This window comes from Cherax quadricarinatus, chromosome 87 (genome assembly GCF_038502225.1).
Source record: "Cherax quadricarinatus isolate ZL_2023a chromosome 87, ASM3850222v1, whole genome shotgun sequence".
NCBI classification, from domain to species: Eukaryota; Metazoa; Arthropoda; class Malacostraca; order Decapoda; family Parastacidae; genus Cherax; species Cherax quadricarinatus.
The window spans coordinates 10867736-10885584 of NC_091378.1; the positions used below are offsets into that span (position 1 = coordinate 10867736).

General features: G+C 40.5%; 1 protein-coding gene across 1 annotated transcript in view; it reads right to left on the reverse strand.

The window, feature by feature from the left end:
* The window catches only part of LOC128703827 (major facilitator superfamily domain-containing protein 6), a gene marked incomplete at its 3' end in the record, with an annotated part of 347143 nt that overhangs the window by 281863 nt on the left and 47431 nt on the right, over window positions 1-17849 (reverse strand). Inside the window, 1 exon segment of the mRNA XM_070103751.1 lies at window positions 14566-14938. Within this exon segment, the coding sequence (XP_069959852.1) occupies window positions 14566-14677 (112 nt within the window).

Consider the following 17849-nt stretch of genomic DNA (forward strand, 5'->3'; position numbering starts at 1 on the left):
ACCTCGTCGCCTTAGTTACTTCTAAAACAGAAACCGAACAAATTTATCAGTTCTGTGTAAAGTACAAGAAAGTGAATTAAATTACTATTGCCAGCAGTTACGTTTTACCTTTAATACAACAACAACAACAATAATAATAATAATAATAATAATAATAATAATAATAATAATAATAATAATAATAATAATAATAATAAATATGACTATGGAAGAGAGTACGAACAGGGACCTGTGGGCGCCCAGCCTTAGAGAACCGTGTAAGGGAATAAACAAGGAAAATGGAACTGGGCGCAATAGTAAGAACGGGAGAAGGCGAAGAGGTAGGAACGTCAGATGTAATGACTTCATAAGAGTTGGAGACAGGGGTGACAGTGGGAAAGAATACATCAGGGACCTGTTCACAGCATCGTGGTCACAATAATGTAAAATACTGCTCGTTGAACTAGTACACCAAATAGGGACTAGAATGAAATTAGCCTAGAGTCATCCACACTATCGTGTGTCCTTGGGTAGCGAGTACAACATCCAGTTCCGCTGGATGCCCTACTCTTTTATGAATAAAGGATCGTATGGTTCAGTGGATAAGGGTGTCATGTGTTTTCGCTCACCATGAGGCAGGCCAAAGCAGCATGGGTTCGAGTCCTTGGCTAGTGCAGTGTTATTATTGATCAATATCACTCGTTCGTGGTCACAATAATATATATATATATATATATATATATATATATATATATATATATATATATATATATATATATATATATATATATATATATATATATATATGCATGTAAGGGAATGTAAGCTCAAATCACCCAGAATAAAATGCTGTCTTGGACATGGGTCCAAGACAGCATGTATGCCAGAATGACTTACAACAACTGGATATTCTGAATGTTGAAGACAGAGTAAAGCAACTGAAGTTACATTTATAAAATTGCGCACAAACAGTGCCCAGAATATCTTGCTGCCAAGTTTGACAAGGTTGGGAACCAAAACCAGGACGGTACTGTAGGAAATGGGCACAATTTTGTGTTATCTACAGTAGATGGTCAGTCTTTAAACGCCGTTTATTGTAGAATACAGGAGTTGACTGCTAGCGCACTCACCTCATACACTGAAGTCCATGGTTCGATACCCGGTACGAGTGGAAACGTTAGGAGGTGTTTTCTTATGACAACTGTTGTTTCTTTTAACCTAGCACTAAAATAAGTACCTGGGTGTTAGTCGACTGGTGTGGGTCGCATCCTGGGTACAAAATTGACCTAATTTGCCCTAAATACTTTGTATAACAAGAGGCTTTCTAGATATAGCATAAATAATAAAAAGGCAAAATACCGTGACTGGAACGATACACAAATAACCCGCACATAGAAGAGAGGAGCTTACGACGACTTTTCGGTCCAAGTCGGACCGATACGTCGTCGTAAGCTCCTCTCTTCTATGTGCAGGTTGTGTATGGCTTTCTATATAACAGTATGTCATTGATGTCAACTAGATCTGTATACCTTGTACATGTACTTGTAGAGATAAAGATATTATTATTATTATTATTATTATTATTATTATTATTATTATTATTATTATTATTTCCTGCAGATGTGGAAGTCTGTCCTAGCATGAGCCGGTTCAGGAAATGAGCTAAAAAGTACGTAATGGCTGAAGCTACAGAAAGAGAAGAGAGTGATTTCTTGTATAGCTAACATACATGTACCTATTATTGTAAGGTGATCCTCTCTTTAATGATAATGTAAATAACCCAATTTAGCTAACTCCTAGTATATCTCCTACACAGTTGAGTTACTTAGATGTTTTAACTTTAAATGTTTAAATATTACAAGAGCCCCAGTGACAATAAACCACTTTGTTTTTTTGGGGTTTATCCTAGGTAATTTATACTATATATATAATTGTACTTATGTGTACCAGTGCCTAAATAAACTTACTTTGTATATGTGAAGTATGGTAAGCGCAAGCACCTGGGGAAATGTATAAACTTTATTTTTATGAGATTGTTATGGTCAGTCACGGTGAGAGGGCGATAGTAGCGTCAGTGTTGACGGTTGTTGGTACCAGGAAGGCAAAATAGTCAGGAGGATGACATTAGAAACTGGCTGTAGTGCTGGTGAAGATGACTTCACGACACCACAAACCTCTGAGAAGCAAATTGAAATATTATCTTTAAGTACTACTGCAAACAAGCGAGAATCGTGGCTTGGCATCGGGACACAACTCGCGAGGCATCAGCGAGGCATCAGAGAGGCAACAGAGAGGCAACAGAGAGGCAACAGAGAGGCAACAAAGAGGCAACAGAGAGGCAACAGAGAGGCAACAGAGAGGCAACAAAGAGGCAACAGAGAGGCAACAGAGAGGCAACAAAGAGGCAACAGAGAGGCAACAGAGAGGCATCAGAGAGGCATCAGAGAGGCATCAGCGAGGCATCAAAGAGGCATCAAAGAGGCATCAGAGAGGCATCAGAGGCATCAGCGAGGCATCAGCGAGGCATCAGAGAGGCATCAGAGAGGCATCAGCGAGGCATCAGAGAGGCATCAGAGAGGCATCAGTGAGGCATCAGAGAGGCATCAGAGAGGCATCAGCGAGGCATCAGAGAGGCATCAGAGAGGCATCAGCGAGGCATCAGCGAGGCATCAGAGAGGCATCAGAGAGGCACAAGGTAGCCAAAACGTTGACTTAGGTGGCAACACGCAATCCAGATCAAACTAGCAGAGTTTATCTATCGTATTCACTCTATTTTTCTGTAAATCCTGCAAAATCTTCGCAAACATAGCACTGAAGGATAGATTTACACAGTATACGTTTTGTTAGACAAATGGTTCAGAAAACCGACAGCTTGATGAATTAGACATTTGTGTAACACTCGAGTATCTTTATTGTGGAAACGTTTCCCCAGCAAGTGGCTTCCTCAGTCCAATACAAAGAAGAATGGTGGAAGATCAGAGGAAGTTTTAGGTAAACAGTCCCTCAGCCTGGAGTCGATTTGATCAGTCCGTCAATCTTGACCTATTTCCACTTGTGGATTTTTTCATGGTAACACCTGCGACTGCTTCGTCTCACCTGTCTGCAGTATATAAGCCCTTTCTTCGCGCATATGCTATTCTATTGTCAAAATTGGTGGACTGATTAACTCAAACTTCTGAGCTTCCACCATTCTTTTCCGTAATGGACTGAGAAAGCCACTGGCTGACGAAACGTTCCAAAGCGGTACACAAGTATCTCATACATCAGTACACGTTTTTCTCTGCTCTTCGAAGTCACAGAACCGATGAGAGAGAAGAGACATTGAGAGAGGTTTAGTGGTCAGGACGTCCACTTAATGGAGACTAAGACTCAACGTACTGTAGTACCTAATTTGGAGAAATATTTTGATATTTTTAGTGAATACTATGTGTGTGACGCTACAAGATGCATGAAAATCTTCTGAAAAATAATTTTTATATTGCAACATTTGCGTTCATAACAAAAAATGTCTATCGTATGGAGTTTTAATAGTGTTTGCATGATAATAAAAACCTAACGCATTTTTCATTAATTTTCTGAAAGTTTAAAAAAAAAAAAGTGAATCAAACGTTTTGAGACTGTTTTATCGTAAATATTGTGTATGCAAAAATCATTCTGGTCGTACAGTATTTTTTTCATTAATCTGAAAGTCTGAGATGATAGGTTGGAGGGTTAAGGTAGTTGTGACCTCCAGTGTTAAGGATGAGTCGTTCTTCCTGTCCTTCTTGAGTCGTTCCTTCTCTTTCTACTTGGCTAGATCTTGGCTACATTATCAGAATCTTATCATTGTTATCATTCTATTTGATTTTTCATACACTGTAACTTCATCATTAAAAAGTCTTTATGCTAATAACTTCGCTAAAATGTCATTTAAATGTTAACATCACTTAACATCACCGTCATGCTAGAACAGATATTCCCTAAACGCTGCAACATCTCGGTACCAACACAGGGATTTTCTCACTCCTGTGAATTATGCACGACCTTGTTAGCACGTATCCACATGACGTCATGACAATATACATCCGGGGTCTGATTGTTTTCACCGCCAGACTTACTTTTAATAGTATTCCCCCCAAACACACACACACACAATATATATATATATATATATATATATATATATATATATATATATATATATATATATATATATATATATATATATATATATATGTCGTGCCGAATAGGCAGAACTTGCGATCTTGGCTTAAATAGCAACGGGACAAGTGAAAATTTGTGTATGCAATAATTTCGCCAAAATCATTCTGAACCTAACGAAAAAAATATATTTCACTGTGTTTGTTTAGTATTAAATTATTGTAAATAAATCTAGAATATATATATAGTTGGGTTAGGCTAAAATAAATTGTTCTTGTTATAATAAGGTTAGGTAAGTTTTCTAAAATTCTTTTGGTGCAAAATTAAAATTTTTTACATTAACATTAATGAAAAAAATATATCTTTAAACGTATAAGAGAAAATTTTAGAAAAGACTTAATTTTAAACGAGTTCTTGCTAATTGACCAGTTTTGCACACACACACACACGCACACACACACACACAGAGGCGGGGCCAGGAGCTCGGACTCGACCCCCGCAACCTCAACTAGGTGAGTACACACACACACACACACACACACACACACACACACACACACATATATATATATATATATATATATATATATATATATATATATATATATATTTGTGTGTGTGTGTGTGTGTGTGTGTGTGTGTGTGTGTGTGTGTGTTCTTGCTCTTACGGGTGAGAGCAAGAACACCGAGGGGGGGAAACAAATAAGTAAATAAATAATGAAGGAACAAATAAACAGGGCAGAAGAAAGACAACCCAAAGGAGAAAAAGGAAAGAGGAAAGGGAAAGAGGGAGATGAAGAAAAAGGGAGGAATCAGGTTAGGTCACGAGTGTTCTGAAGTTTGGAGCATTTTACAATGTAGTGGGAGAGGAAGGTATCTACAGATGCCCTGTGTATTTGTTGCTTCTTTATTTATTTATTTAGTTATTTATGTGTTCCCTCCCCTCGGTGTTCTTGCTCTTACTCTCTGTGGGCACCAGCTCCCTTGCAGTGCTCCTCTTTCTTAGTATTTGACTGGCCCCTCCTACTCTTATTACCTCCCTACTACTACTTCCTTCCACCTTCACTACTACCACTACTACTACTACTACTACTACTACTACTACTACTACTACTACTACTACTACTACTACTACTACTACTACTACTACTACCACCTCCTGCCTATATATATACCCATCCTGCTCTCCTTTTTGTTAGTGTGACTTTGTAAATGGTCCAAGTCAGACCGAAACGTCGTCGTAAGCTCCTCTCTTCTATGTGCGGGTTATTTGTGTATACATTCCCTTCTTTGCCTCCCTAGATAACGTTATTTGTCTTCACATATACCTCAACGCACCACTCACCTTTTTTCCTTCATCAATTCTATGGTTAACCTCATCCTTCATAAACCCATCCACTGACACGTCAACTCCCAAATATCTGAAATCATTCACTTCTTCCATACTCCCTTTCTCCAATGTGATATCCAGTTTTTCTTTATCTAAATCATTTGATAACTTCATCACCTTACTCTTATCTATGTTCACTTTCAACTCTCTACCTTTACACACTCTCCCAAACTCGTCCACTAAAACTCTCTCCTAGAGGACATTAGAAACTATTTCCCACCAAATGTGAAATAGTTTCTACCAATCGACAGATGATCCAGAATATTAGTATTGTGTTACCAGGAGCACGAGCCATTGATCTAGCTAACAGCACTCTCCTTGGTGCTGCTCTTGGCTACAATGCCATCGATCTGATCCTAGAGAAGAAAATCTCAGACCTCAGGAAGATGGAAGGCAGGACGAAAGACATCGATACGCATGTTGCTTTCTACCTACTCACCTGCCAATCCCAAAACTTACCTACTTCCTGAGATGCTCCTCAGCCTTCAGCAGTCTGAAACTCAAGGAGTATACTTTCACCTAAAGACCATGCTAGAGAGTGTACTGAATCTTTCCCTTGAAGATGGACAGTGGCTGCAAACCTCAGTTCCAGTCAGACTTGGGGGGCTGGGAGTACGCAAATCCTCCCAGACTGCCCAGTTAGCTTTCATATCCTCTTCCATAGCCTCAAACGAGTTAATAAAACAAATTCTTCCGGACAACCTCAGTGACTCAGCAGGAATACAGGACCCTAGCTACGCCAGTGCCATCACTGAATAGGATACTCTTGTTGCTTCAGCACCAAAACCTAGTGCAGCACTGGCCTACAGTCAAGTTAGGATGGTCCCATCGCTGAAAAGGTGCTTGCCAACAGGCTTAGGGATGTAACATCAGACAGGGAGACTGTCTGTCTCCAAGCTGTGAGTGCACATCACTCTGGGGACTTCCTTCAGACAGTTCCCATATCGGCAAAGGGAACACGCCTCGACCCTATTACTCTCTGTATTACAATGGCTCTCCGACTCGCTACCTCAATTCACATAGAATATACATGTATTTGTGGCGATGTGCAAGCCGACAAATATGGTCTACATGATCTTACCTGCTCCAAAACCAAGGGTTGGCACGCAAGACACAATGAAATCAACGGCATCATAAAGAGAAGCCTTGCTACAGCTAGATGCCCAGCCGAGAGAGAGCCCCGATCACTAGCAGCCAACAACACTCACAACCCAGTAAACCCCCCTGATGGGATCACCATCTCTCCTTGGAAGAATGGCAAGCTCTAAGCATGGGACTATACCTGCGTGTCGATCTATCACAGTGTCGGGCGACACGTTCGACACGACACACATACACACACACACAGGAAGTATTTCTTCAGCCACAGAGTAGTCAGGAAGTGGAATAGTTTGGGAAGCGATGTAGTGGAGGCAGGATCCATACATAGCTTTAAGCAGAGGTATGATAAAACTCACGGTTCAGGGAGAGTGACCAAGTAGCGACCAGTAAAGAGGCAGGGCCAGGAGCTAGGACTCGATCCCTGCAACCTCAACTAGGTGAGTACAACTAGGTGAGTACACACACAGTTATCTGGTTGATGTGTGTTCCCGAAAGCACACATCAACCAGATAACTGCTGCAGCATATGAGCGCCTGGCAAACCTGAGATTACCATTCCGATACCTCAGTAAGGAATCTTTCAAGACACTGTACACCGTGTACGTCAGGCCCATACTGGAGTATGCAGCACCAATTTGAAACCCGCACCGGGTCACGCACGTTAAGAAATTAGAGAAAGTCCAAAGGTTTGCGACAAGGTTAGTTCCAGAGCTAAGGGGAAGGTCCTATGAAGAAAGGTTAAGGGAAATCGGCCTGACGACACTGAAGGACAGGAGGGATAGTGGAGACATGATAACGACATACAAAATACTGTGTGAATAGACAAGGTGGACAGAGACAAGATGTTCCAGAGAGGGGACACAAAAACAAGGGGTCACTCTTGGAAGTTGAAGACTCAGATGAGTCACAGGGATGTTAGGAAGTATTTCTTCAGTCATAGAGTAGTGAGGAAGTGGAACAGTCTGACGAGTGATGTAGTGGAGGCAGCAACCATACATAGCTTAAAGACGAGGTATGATAAAGCTCATGGAGCAGGGAAAGAGAGGACCTAGTAGCGTTTAGTGAAGAGGCGGGGCCAAGAGCTGAGTCTGGACCCCTGCAACTACAATTAGGTGAATTAGGTGAGTACACACACACACACATACACACACACACACACACACACACATATATATATATATATATATATATATATATATATATATATATATATATATATATATATATATATATATATATATATATATATATATATATATATGTATGTGTGTGTGTGTGTTCCTTGATAATGTGAGTAGTCACGAAAGCGCTTGGAATTTCTCTATTCTTTCAGAGTGGTTGTTTTGCATATTTTGAAATCACCTGTTTACTGTGATCTTATTGCATATATATATATATATATATATATATATATATATATATATATATATATATATATATATATATATATATTTTTCTATCTCATAAACACACTAGATAACAGGGATATCTTGCTACTCCTACTTACACTTTGGTCACACTTCACAGACACGGACATGCATATATATATATATATATATATATATATATATATATATATATATATATATATATATATATATATATATATATATATATATATATATATATATATATATATATATATATATATATATATATATATATATATATACATACATCTTGGTTTTTCTCCTTTTTCTACATAGCTCTTGTTCTTCTTTATTTCTTCTATTGTCCATGGGGAAGTGGAAAAGAATCTTTCCTCCGTAAGCCATGCGTGTCGTATGAGGCGACTAAAATGCCGGGAGCAATGGGCTAGTAACCCCTTCTCCTGTAGACATTTACTAAAAAAGAGAAGAAGAAAAACTTTATAAAACTGGGATGCTTGAATGTGCGTGGATGTATTGCGGATGACAAGAAACAGATGATTGCTGATGTTATGAATGAAAAGAAGTTGGATGTCCTGGCCCTAAGCGAAACAAAGCTGAAGGGGGTAGGGGAGTTTCGGTGGGGGGAATAAATGGGATTAAATCTGGAGTATCTGAGAGAGTTAGAGCAAAGGAAGGGGTAGCAGTAATGTTGAATGATCAGTTATGGAAGGAGAAAAGAGAATATGAATGTGTAAATGCAAGAATTATGTGGATTAAAGTAAAGGTTGGATGCGAAAAGTGGGTCATAATAAGTGTGTATGCACCTGGAGAAGAGAGGAATGCAGAGGAGAGAGAGAGATTTTGGGAGATGTTAAGTGAATGTATAGGAGCCTTTGAACCAAGTGAGAGAGTAATTGTGGTAGGGGACCTAAATGCTGAAGTAGGAGAAACTTTTAGAGAGGGTGTGGTAGGTAAGTTTGGGGTGCCAGGTGTAAATGATAATGGGAGCCCTTTGATTGAACTTTGTATAGAAAGGGGTTTAGTTATAGGTAATACATATTTTAAGAAAAAGAGGATAAGTAAGTATACAAGATATGATGTAGGGCGAAATGACAGTAGTTTGTTGGATTATGTATTGGTAGATAAAAGACTGTTGAGTAGACTTCAGGATGTACATGTTTATAGAAGGGCCACAGATATATCAGATCACTTTCTAGTTGTAGCTACACTGAGAGTAAAAGGTAGATGGGATACAAGGAGAATAGAAGCATCAGGGAAGAGAGAGGTGAAGGTTTATAAACTAAAAGAGGAGGCAGTTAGGGAAAGATATAAACAGCTTTTGGAGGATAGATGGGCTAATGAGAGCATAGGCAATGGGGTCGAAGAGGTATGGGGTAGGTTTAAAAATGTAGTGTTAGAGTGTTCAGCAGAAGTTTGTGGTTACAGGAAAGTGGGTGCGGGAGGGAAGAGGAGCGATTGGTGGAATGATGATGTAAAGAGAGTAGTAATGGAGAAAAAGTTAGCATATGAGAAGTTTTTACAAAGTAGAAGTGATGGAAGGAGGGAAGAGTATATGGAGAAAAAGAGAGAGGTTAAGAGAGTGGTGAAGCAATGTAAAAAGAGAGCAAATGAGAGAGTGGGTGAGATGTTATCAACAAATTTTGTTGAAAATAAGAAAAAGTTTTGGAGTGAGATTAACAAGTTAAGGAAGCCTAGAGAACAAATGGATTTGTCAGTTAAAAATAAGAGAGGAGAGTTATTAAATGGAGAGTTAGAGGTATTGGGAAGATGGAGGGAATATTTTGAGGAATTGTTAAATGTTGATGAAGATAGGGAAGCTGTGATTTCGTATATAGCTCAAGGAGGAATAACATCTTGTAGGAGTGAGGAAGAGCCAGTTGTGAGTGTGGGGGAAGTTCGTGAGGCAGTAGGTAAAATGAAAGGGGGTAAGGCAGCCGGGATTGATGGGATAAAGATGGAAATGTTAAAAGCAGGTGGGGATATAGTTTTGGAGTGATTGGTGCTATTATTTAATAAATGTATGGAAGAGGGTAAGGTACCTAGGGATTGGTAGAAAGCATGCATAATTCCTTCGTATAAAGGGAAAGGGGAAAAAGAGAGTGCAAAAATTATAGGGGGATAAGTCTGTTGAGTATACCTGGTAAAGTGTATTGTAGAGTTATTATTGAAAGAATTAAGAGTAAGACGGAGAATAGGATAGCAGATGAACAAGGAGGCTTTAGGAAAGGTAGGGGGTGTGTGGACCAGGTGTTTACAGTGAAACATATAAGTGAACAGTATTTAGATAAGGCTAAAGAGGTCTTTGTGGCATTTATGGATTTGGAAAAGGCGTATGACAGGGTGGATAGGGGGGCAATGTGGCAGATGTTGCAGGTGTATGGTGTAGGAGGTAGGTTACTGAAAGCAGTGAAGAGTTTTTACGAGGATAGTGAGGTTCAAGTTAGATTATGTAGGAAAGAGGGAAATTATTTCCCAGTAAAAGTAGGCCTTAGACAAGGATGTGTGATGTCACCGTGGTTGTTTAATATATTTATAGATGGGGTTGTAAGAGAAGTAAATGCGAGGGTCTTGACAAGAGGAGTTGAGTTAAAAGATAAAGAATCACACATAAAGTGGGAGTTGTCACAGTTGCTCTTTGCTGATGACACTGTGCTCTTGGGAGATTCTGAAGAGAAGTTGCAGAGATTGGTGGATGAATTTGGTAGGGTGTGCAAAAGAAGAAAATTAAAAGTGAATACAGGAAAGAGTAAGGTTATGAGGATAACAAAAAGATTAGGTGATGAAAGATTGGATATCAGATTGGAGGGAGAGAGTATGGAGGAGGTGAATGTATTCAGATATTTGGGAGTGGACGTGTCAGCGGATGGGTCTATGAAGGATGAGGTGAATCATAGAATTGATGAGGGGAAAAGGGTGAGTGGTGCACTTAGGAGTCTGTGGAGACAAAGAACTTTGTCCTTGGAGGCAAAGAGGGGAATGTATGAGAGCATAGTTTTACCAAGCTCTTATATGGGTGTGAAGCATGGGTGATGAATGTTGCAGCGAGGAGAAGGCTGGAGGCAGTGGAGATGTCATGTCTGAGGGCAATGTGTGATGTGAATATAATGCAGAGAATTCGTAGTTTGGAAGTTAGGAGGAGGTGCGGGATTACCAAAACTGTTGTCCAAAGGGCTAAGGAAGGGTTGTTGAGGTGGTTCGGACATGTAGAGAGAATGGAGCGATACAGAATGACTTCAAGAGTGTATCAGTCTGTAGTGGAAGGAAGGCGGGGTAGGGGTCGGCCTAGGAAAGGTTGGAGGGAGGGGGTAAAGGAGGTTTTGTGTGCGAGGGGCTTGGACTTCCAGCAGGCATGCGTGAGCGTGTTTGATAGGAGTGAATGGAGACGAATGGTTTTTAATACTTGACGTGCTGTTGGAGTGTGAGCAAAGTAACATTTATGAAGGGGTTCAGGGAAACCGGCAGGCCGGACTTGAGCCCTGGAGATGGGAAGTACAGTGCCTGCACTCTAAGGAGGGGTGTTAATGTTGCAGTTTAAAAACTGTAGTGTAAAGCACCCTTCTGGCAAGACAGTGATGGAGTGAATGATAGTGAAAGTTTTTCTTTTTCGGGCCACCCTGCCTTTGTGGGAATCGGCCAGTGTGATAATAAAAATAAAATAATATATATATGTCGTGCCGAATATTGAGAACTTGCCATCTTGGCTTAAAAAGCAACGCTCATCTTGCCATATAGGACAAGTGAAAATTTGTGTATGCAATAATTTCGCCAAAATCATTCTTAACCTAACGAAAAAAATATATTTCACTGTGTTTGTTTAGTATTAAATTATTGTAAACAAATCTAAAACATATATAGTTGGGTTAGGCTAAAATAAATTGTTCTTGTTATAATACGGTTAGGTAAGTTTTCTAAGATTCTTTTGTTGCAAAATTAAAATTTTTTGCATTAACATTAATGAAAAAAATATATCTTTAAACGTATATGAGAAAATTTTAGAAAGGACTTAATTTTAAATGAGTTCTTGCTAATTGACCAGTTTTACATATTCGGCACGACATATATATATATATATATATATATATATATATATATATATATATATATATATATATATATATATATATATATATATATATATATACATATATACGCTGGTCAGTGGGTCTAAGGAAGCTGTATGAAGAAAAGAAAGAATGAATGCCCTTTGATCCTGTCACCGTTGTGTCACGTTCCCTGCCTTACGTCACGTTGCCTGCCTTACGTCACGCTGCCTGCCTTACGTCACGTTGCCTGCCTTACGTCACGTTGCCTACCTTACGTCACGTTGCCTGCCTTACGTTACGTTGCCTGCCTCACGTCACGTTGCCTGCCTCACGTCACGTTGCCTGCCTTACGTCACGTTGCCTGCCTTACGTCACGTTCCCTGCCTTACGTCACGTTCCCTGCCTTACGTCACGTTCCCTGCCTTACGTCACGTTCCCTGCCTTACGTCACGTTCCCTGCCTTACGTCACGTTCCCTGCCTTACGTCACGTTCCCTGCCTTACGTCACGTTCCCTGCCTTACGTCACGTTGCCTGTCTTACGTCACGTTGCCTGCCTTACGTCACGTTCCCTGCCTTACGTCACGTTGCCTGCCTTACGTCACGTTCCCTGCCTTACATCACGTTCCCTGCCTTACGTCACGTTGCCTGTCTTACGTCACGTTACCTGCCTTACGTCACGTTGCCTGCCTTAAGTCACGTTGCCTGCCTTACGTCACGTTGCCTGTTTTACGTCACGTTCCCTGCCTTACGTCACGTTGCCTGTCTTACGTCACGTTGCCTGCCTTACGTCACGTTGCCTGCCTTACGTCACGTTGCCTGCTTTACGTCACGTTGCCTGCCTTACGTCACGTTCCCTGCCTTACGTCACGTTCCCTGCCTTACGTCACGTTCCCTGCCTTACGTCACGTTCCCTGCCTTACGTCACGTTGCCTGCTTTACGTCACGTTGCCTGCCTTACGTCACGTTCCCTGCCTTACGTCACGTTCCCTGCCTTACATCACGTTACCTCCCTTACGTCACGTTGCCTGCCTTACGTCACGTTACCTGCCTTACCTCACGTTGCCTGCCTTACGTCACGTTGCCTGTTTTACGTCACGTTCCCTGCCTTACGTCACTTTCCCTGCCTTACGTCACGTTGCCTGCCTTACGTCATGTTGCCTGCCTTACGTCACGTTCCCTGCCTTACGTCACGTTCCCTGCCCTACGTCACGTTGCCTGTCTTACGTCACGTTGCCTGCCTTATGTCACGTTGCCTGCCTTACGTCACGTTCCCTGCCTTACGCCACGTTGCCTGCCTTACGTCACGATCCCTGCCTTACGTCACGTTGTCTGCCTTACGTCACGTTACCTGCCTTACGTCACGTTGCCTGCCTTACGTCATGTTGCCTGTCTTACGTCATGTTGTACAAGAATGGTATACAATGCCGACAAGATGAAATTAAGACACATGTGCAACATCTGGGTATCGTTGTTATAGACATTTCGCCATCCAGTGGCTTTATCAATACAAATTCCAGGACATAACTTGAAGACAGTAAAACTATGTACAGAAGATGAGGTAATAAGTTCCTCAGCCTTGGAGTAGATGCGAAGAGCACCGTAGTCGTGGAGATTCTGAAGCAGAAGCGAGGCGCCTGACGCTTATATACTAACGTCAGGTGGAAATGGGACGGGTAGCAGACGAGGGCATAGTCACTGGTAGGCGGGATTTCCCAGTGGAAGTAGGTCCTACCCAAAGAGATGGGTTAGTTGTAGTAGTAGTTGTCGTAGTCGTGAAGGTTATATACATGTCCTCAGAATCAAGATTCCATGATGTTGCAGTGTCTGACAAGTTGTACGAGATTGTACGGTATTGAATACCATTCTTGCTCAACTTGTCAGACACTGCAACATCATGGAATCTTGATTCTGAGGACATGTACATAATCTTCACGACTACGACAACTACTACTACAACTAACCCATCTCTCTGGGTAGGACCTACTTCCACTGGGGAATCCCGCCTACCAGTGACTATGCCCTCGTCTGCTACCCGTCCCATTTCCACCTGACGTTAGTATATAAGCGTCAGGCGCCTCGCTTCTGCTTCAGAATCTCCACGACTACGGTGCTCTTCGCATCTACACCAAGGTTGAGGGACTTATTACCTCATCTTCTGTACATAGTTTTACTGTCTTCAAGTTATGTCCTGGAATTTATATTGATAAAGCCACTGGATGGCGAAACGTCTACAATAAAGATACCCAGATGTTGCACATGTGTCTTAATTTAATTACGTCACGTTGCCTGTCTTCGACCATGTAACTTATCTTACACTATGTGACTTCATCCCTTGCACATCATTTTTTTCTAAATTCTGAGGAGGGTCTCAGTGTACGACCAAATTATACACTTCTCTTATTTTATTTTTCCCACATATGAGTAAATCTGTGCGATTATTATATAAATGTGTCCCAAAAGAACGTTGATTTACATAGATTAAAAATGCACAATGTCAGAACAAAGTTTGCTAGAGTCTTACCTCCAAACATGAGGAAAAAAAGGAATTTGATGGGTATAAATTCTTTCTTAATGAGGTCTTTCCACACCCGGTCCACCCACTCCGGCCGACTCATGTTCTTGAAACTCCACATTTTCCTCACTTGCCAGAGGAACCACACCCACACCTATGTGTATGCAGGCTCACAGGTGTGTATATTTCAGTGCACATACAACACGATGGTCTATATCTCAGAATTTATTCAACAAGAGGCTATCTTAACCTGGTTATCTCTGGATTTATACATAGAGAGGCTACTTTAATCCTTATAGTATGGATTAAAGTATCTTTTGAAAGATTATACGTGGAGTGTTTGACGTCCCGCCGCTTCCTGGCAGAATTTGCTCCTCAGCACCTGAGAAAAAAATAAATTTTGAATTTTTGTTTAAAATGACAAAAACTTCGCAATCCAAAGATTTTTTTATTCATCTGAACGAAACGAAAAACAATTAAAAATATAAAAATTATATATTTTTACTGAGATGGGTTAATATATTTTTAATGGCTTATGTCAAACTAGAAAACTCAATTGTGAAAGTTGCAGAAGAAGGAGGTACAAGAAGCCTCTTAACTGAGACTCTCCCAAGACACCAGTTGAATGGTCAAGACACAAAATATTTTAGAGACATGTCACACGTTGTTAGCTATGGCAAAAATGAATAAAGGGGATATAAATAACGTGCTAAAAATATCTAGGCTAGACAGACTCGCAGCAATGGTTTTGAGTTGGAAAAATTCAGATTCAGGAAGGATATAGGAAAGTACTGGTTTGGTAATAGAGTTGTGGATGAGTGGAACAAACTCCCAAGTACCGTCATAGAAGCTAAGACGTTGTGTAGTTTTAAAAATAGGTTAGATAAATACATGAGCGGGTTTAGGTGGGTGTGAGTTGGACCTGACTAGGTGGTGCTACTGCGTCAGATGGCGTGCTCCTTCCTTAAGTGGAGATGACCTGACTGAGTGGGCCATTGGTCTAAGCCTGGGGTTGACATGAACCTGCCCCGCATGGGCCAGTAGGCCTGCTGCAGTGTTCCTTCTTTCTTATGTTCTTATGTTCTCAAGATAAACAGGTAAGTCTTGTGTAAGCTGCTGCCTTGTTACGTTGTCAACACAACAGAAATATTCTCACAGAGGACTGCCTTCGATTCGTACAAAGTGCGTGACGTTGATCCTCTACGAAACACTAAATATAGACCTTCCACGCATAGTTATACAAAATAAAAATGATACAGGTAATTAAGATATGTATTGAAGGGATGGATGCAGAAACTGCCTATCAAAATCGTATGATTATTTTTGTTTAATTTTCTTAATTATTACTTCCAATATAATTATATATAGTATATGTCTGTGTTATCTTGTATACTTAGCAATATTTGGTAAGGGAATTTGACTTTATTTTTCCCGATGTTGACAAACTGTTGAACCAAGTTGATGTTGCGTCTCACTTTCTTCTATTAATAATATTTTTTGCTTTTGATTTATCAAATACATTTATCTTTGGCATAATTTTGTTAGTATCAATGTGGCGTGTTTTTATATATCTGGCACAATTTAGTAAAGAAATGTGGATTTTTTTTTTTACGATATTTACATATACGGAGAGAGAGTCAGCTGACGGAACTATAAATCTAACTCGGCCACGTAGACCCCAAGTTAACATTTTCTAGACGCTTTAAATTCTTCAGTTAAGCATTAACAAAGTATTATAATAACCTTACAAAATGCAAGAATATTCCAGGAGCTGGAAATTACAGCATTGAGAAAAAGTTGATTCAGTCAGTCTGAAATGTGTAAAGATTCACTTGAGAAGAAAACAATGTGATGACTTAAAATTATTAACACAGAAATAACCATTACAGTTGCATGAAAACGAAGAGGAAAAATAAAGCTCCATACATAAATGGTCAACTTAGAGAAACAAATGGTATTTTGGAGCTTATACAAAAACAGTGAAATGAAGATCCCAAATAGTTTACATAGATGAAATGGAATAAAAGCGGGGAATAAAAATCTGGAAATTATCGTCTTACAGAAGTCACCATCAGCTACAACGGAGGAATGGAATGAACGTATAAAGATACAGAGCTTTCTGAGAAACCCAGAAAATTATACTCTAAATATTACACCCCTTGAAAACTTCAGCTTTGTAAATTTAAAACGGGAAATAGATAAAAAAAAATAATTTTATTATCACATTGGCCGATTCCCACCAAGGCAGGGTGGCCCGAAAAAGAAAAACTTTCACCATCATTCACTCCATCACTGTCTTGCCAGAAGGGTGCTTTACACTACAGTTTTTAAACTGCAACATTAACACCCCTCCTTCAGAGTGCAGGCACTGTACTTCCCATCTCCAGGACTCAAGTCCGGCCTGCCGGTTTCCCTGAACCCCTTCATAAATGTTACTTTGCTCACACTCCAACAGCACGTCAAGTATTAAAAACCATTTGTCTCCATTCACTCCTATCAAACACGCTCACGCATGCCCGCTGGAAGTCCAAGCCCCTCGCACACAAAACCTCCTTTACCCCCTCCCTCCAACTTTTCTTAGGCCGACCCCTACCCAGCCTTCCTTCCACTACAGACTGATACACTCTCGAAGTCATTCTGCTTTGTTCCATTCTCTCTACATGTCCGAACCACCTCAACAACCCTTCCTCAGCTCTCTGGACAACAGTTTTGGCAATCCCACACCTCCTCCTAACTTCCAAACTACGAATTCTTTACAATATATTCACACCACACATTGCCCTCAGACATGACATCTCCACTGCCTCCAGCCTTCTCCTCGCTGCAACATTCATCACCCATACTTCACACCCATATAAGAGCGTTGGTAAAACTATACTCTCATACATTCCCCTCTTTGCCTCCAAGGACCGCTCACCCTTTTCCCCTCATCAATTATATGATTCACCTCATCTTTCATAGACCCATCCGCTGACGCGTCCACTCCCAAATATCTGAATACATTCACCTCCTCCATACTCTCTCCCTCCAGTCTGATATCCAATCTTTCATCACCTAATCTTTTTGTTATTCTCATAACCTTACTCTTTCCTGTATTCACTTTCAATTTTCTTCTTTTACATGCCCTACCAAATTCATCCACCAACCTCTGCAACTTCTCTTCAGAATCACCCAAGAGCACAGTGTCATCAGCAAAGAGCAACTGTGACAACTCCCACTTTATGTGTGATTCTTTATCTTTTAACTCCACGCCTCTTGCCCAGACCCTCGCATTTACTTCTCTTACAACCCCA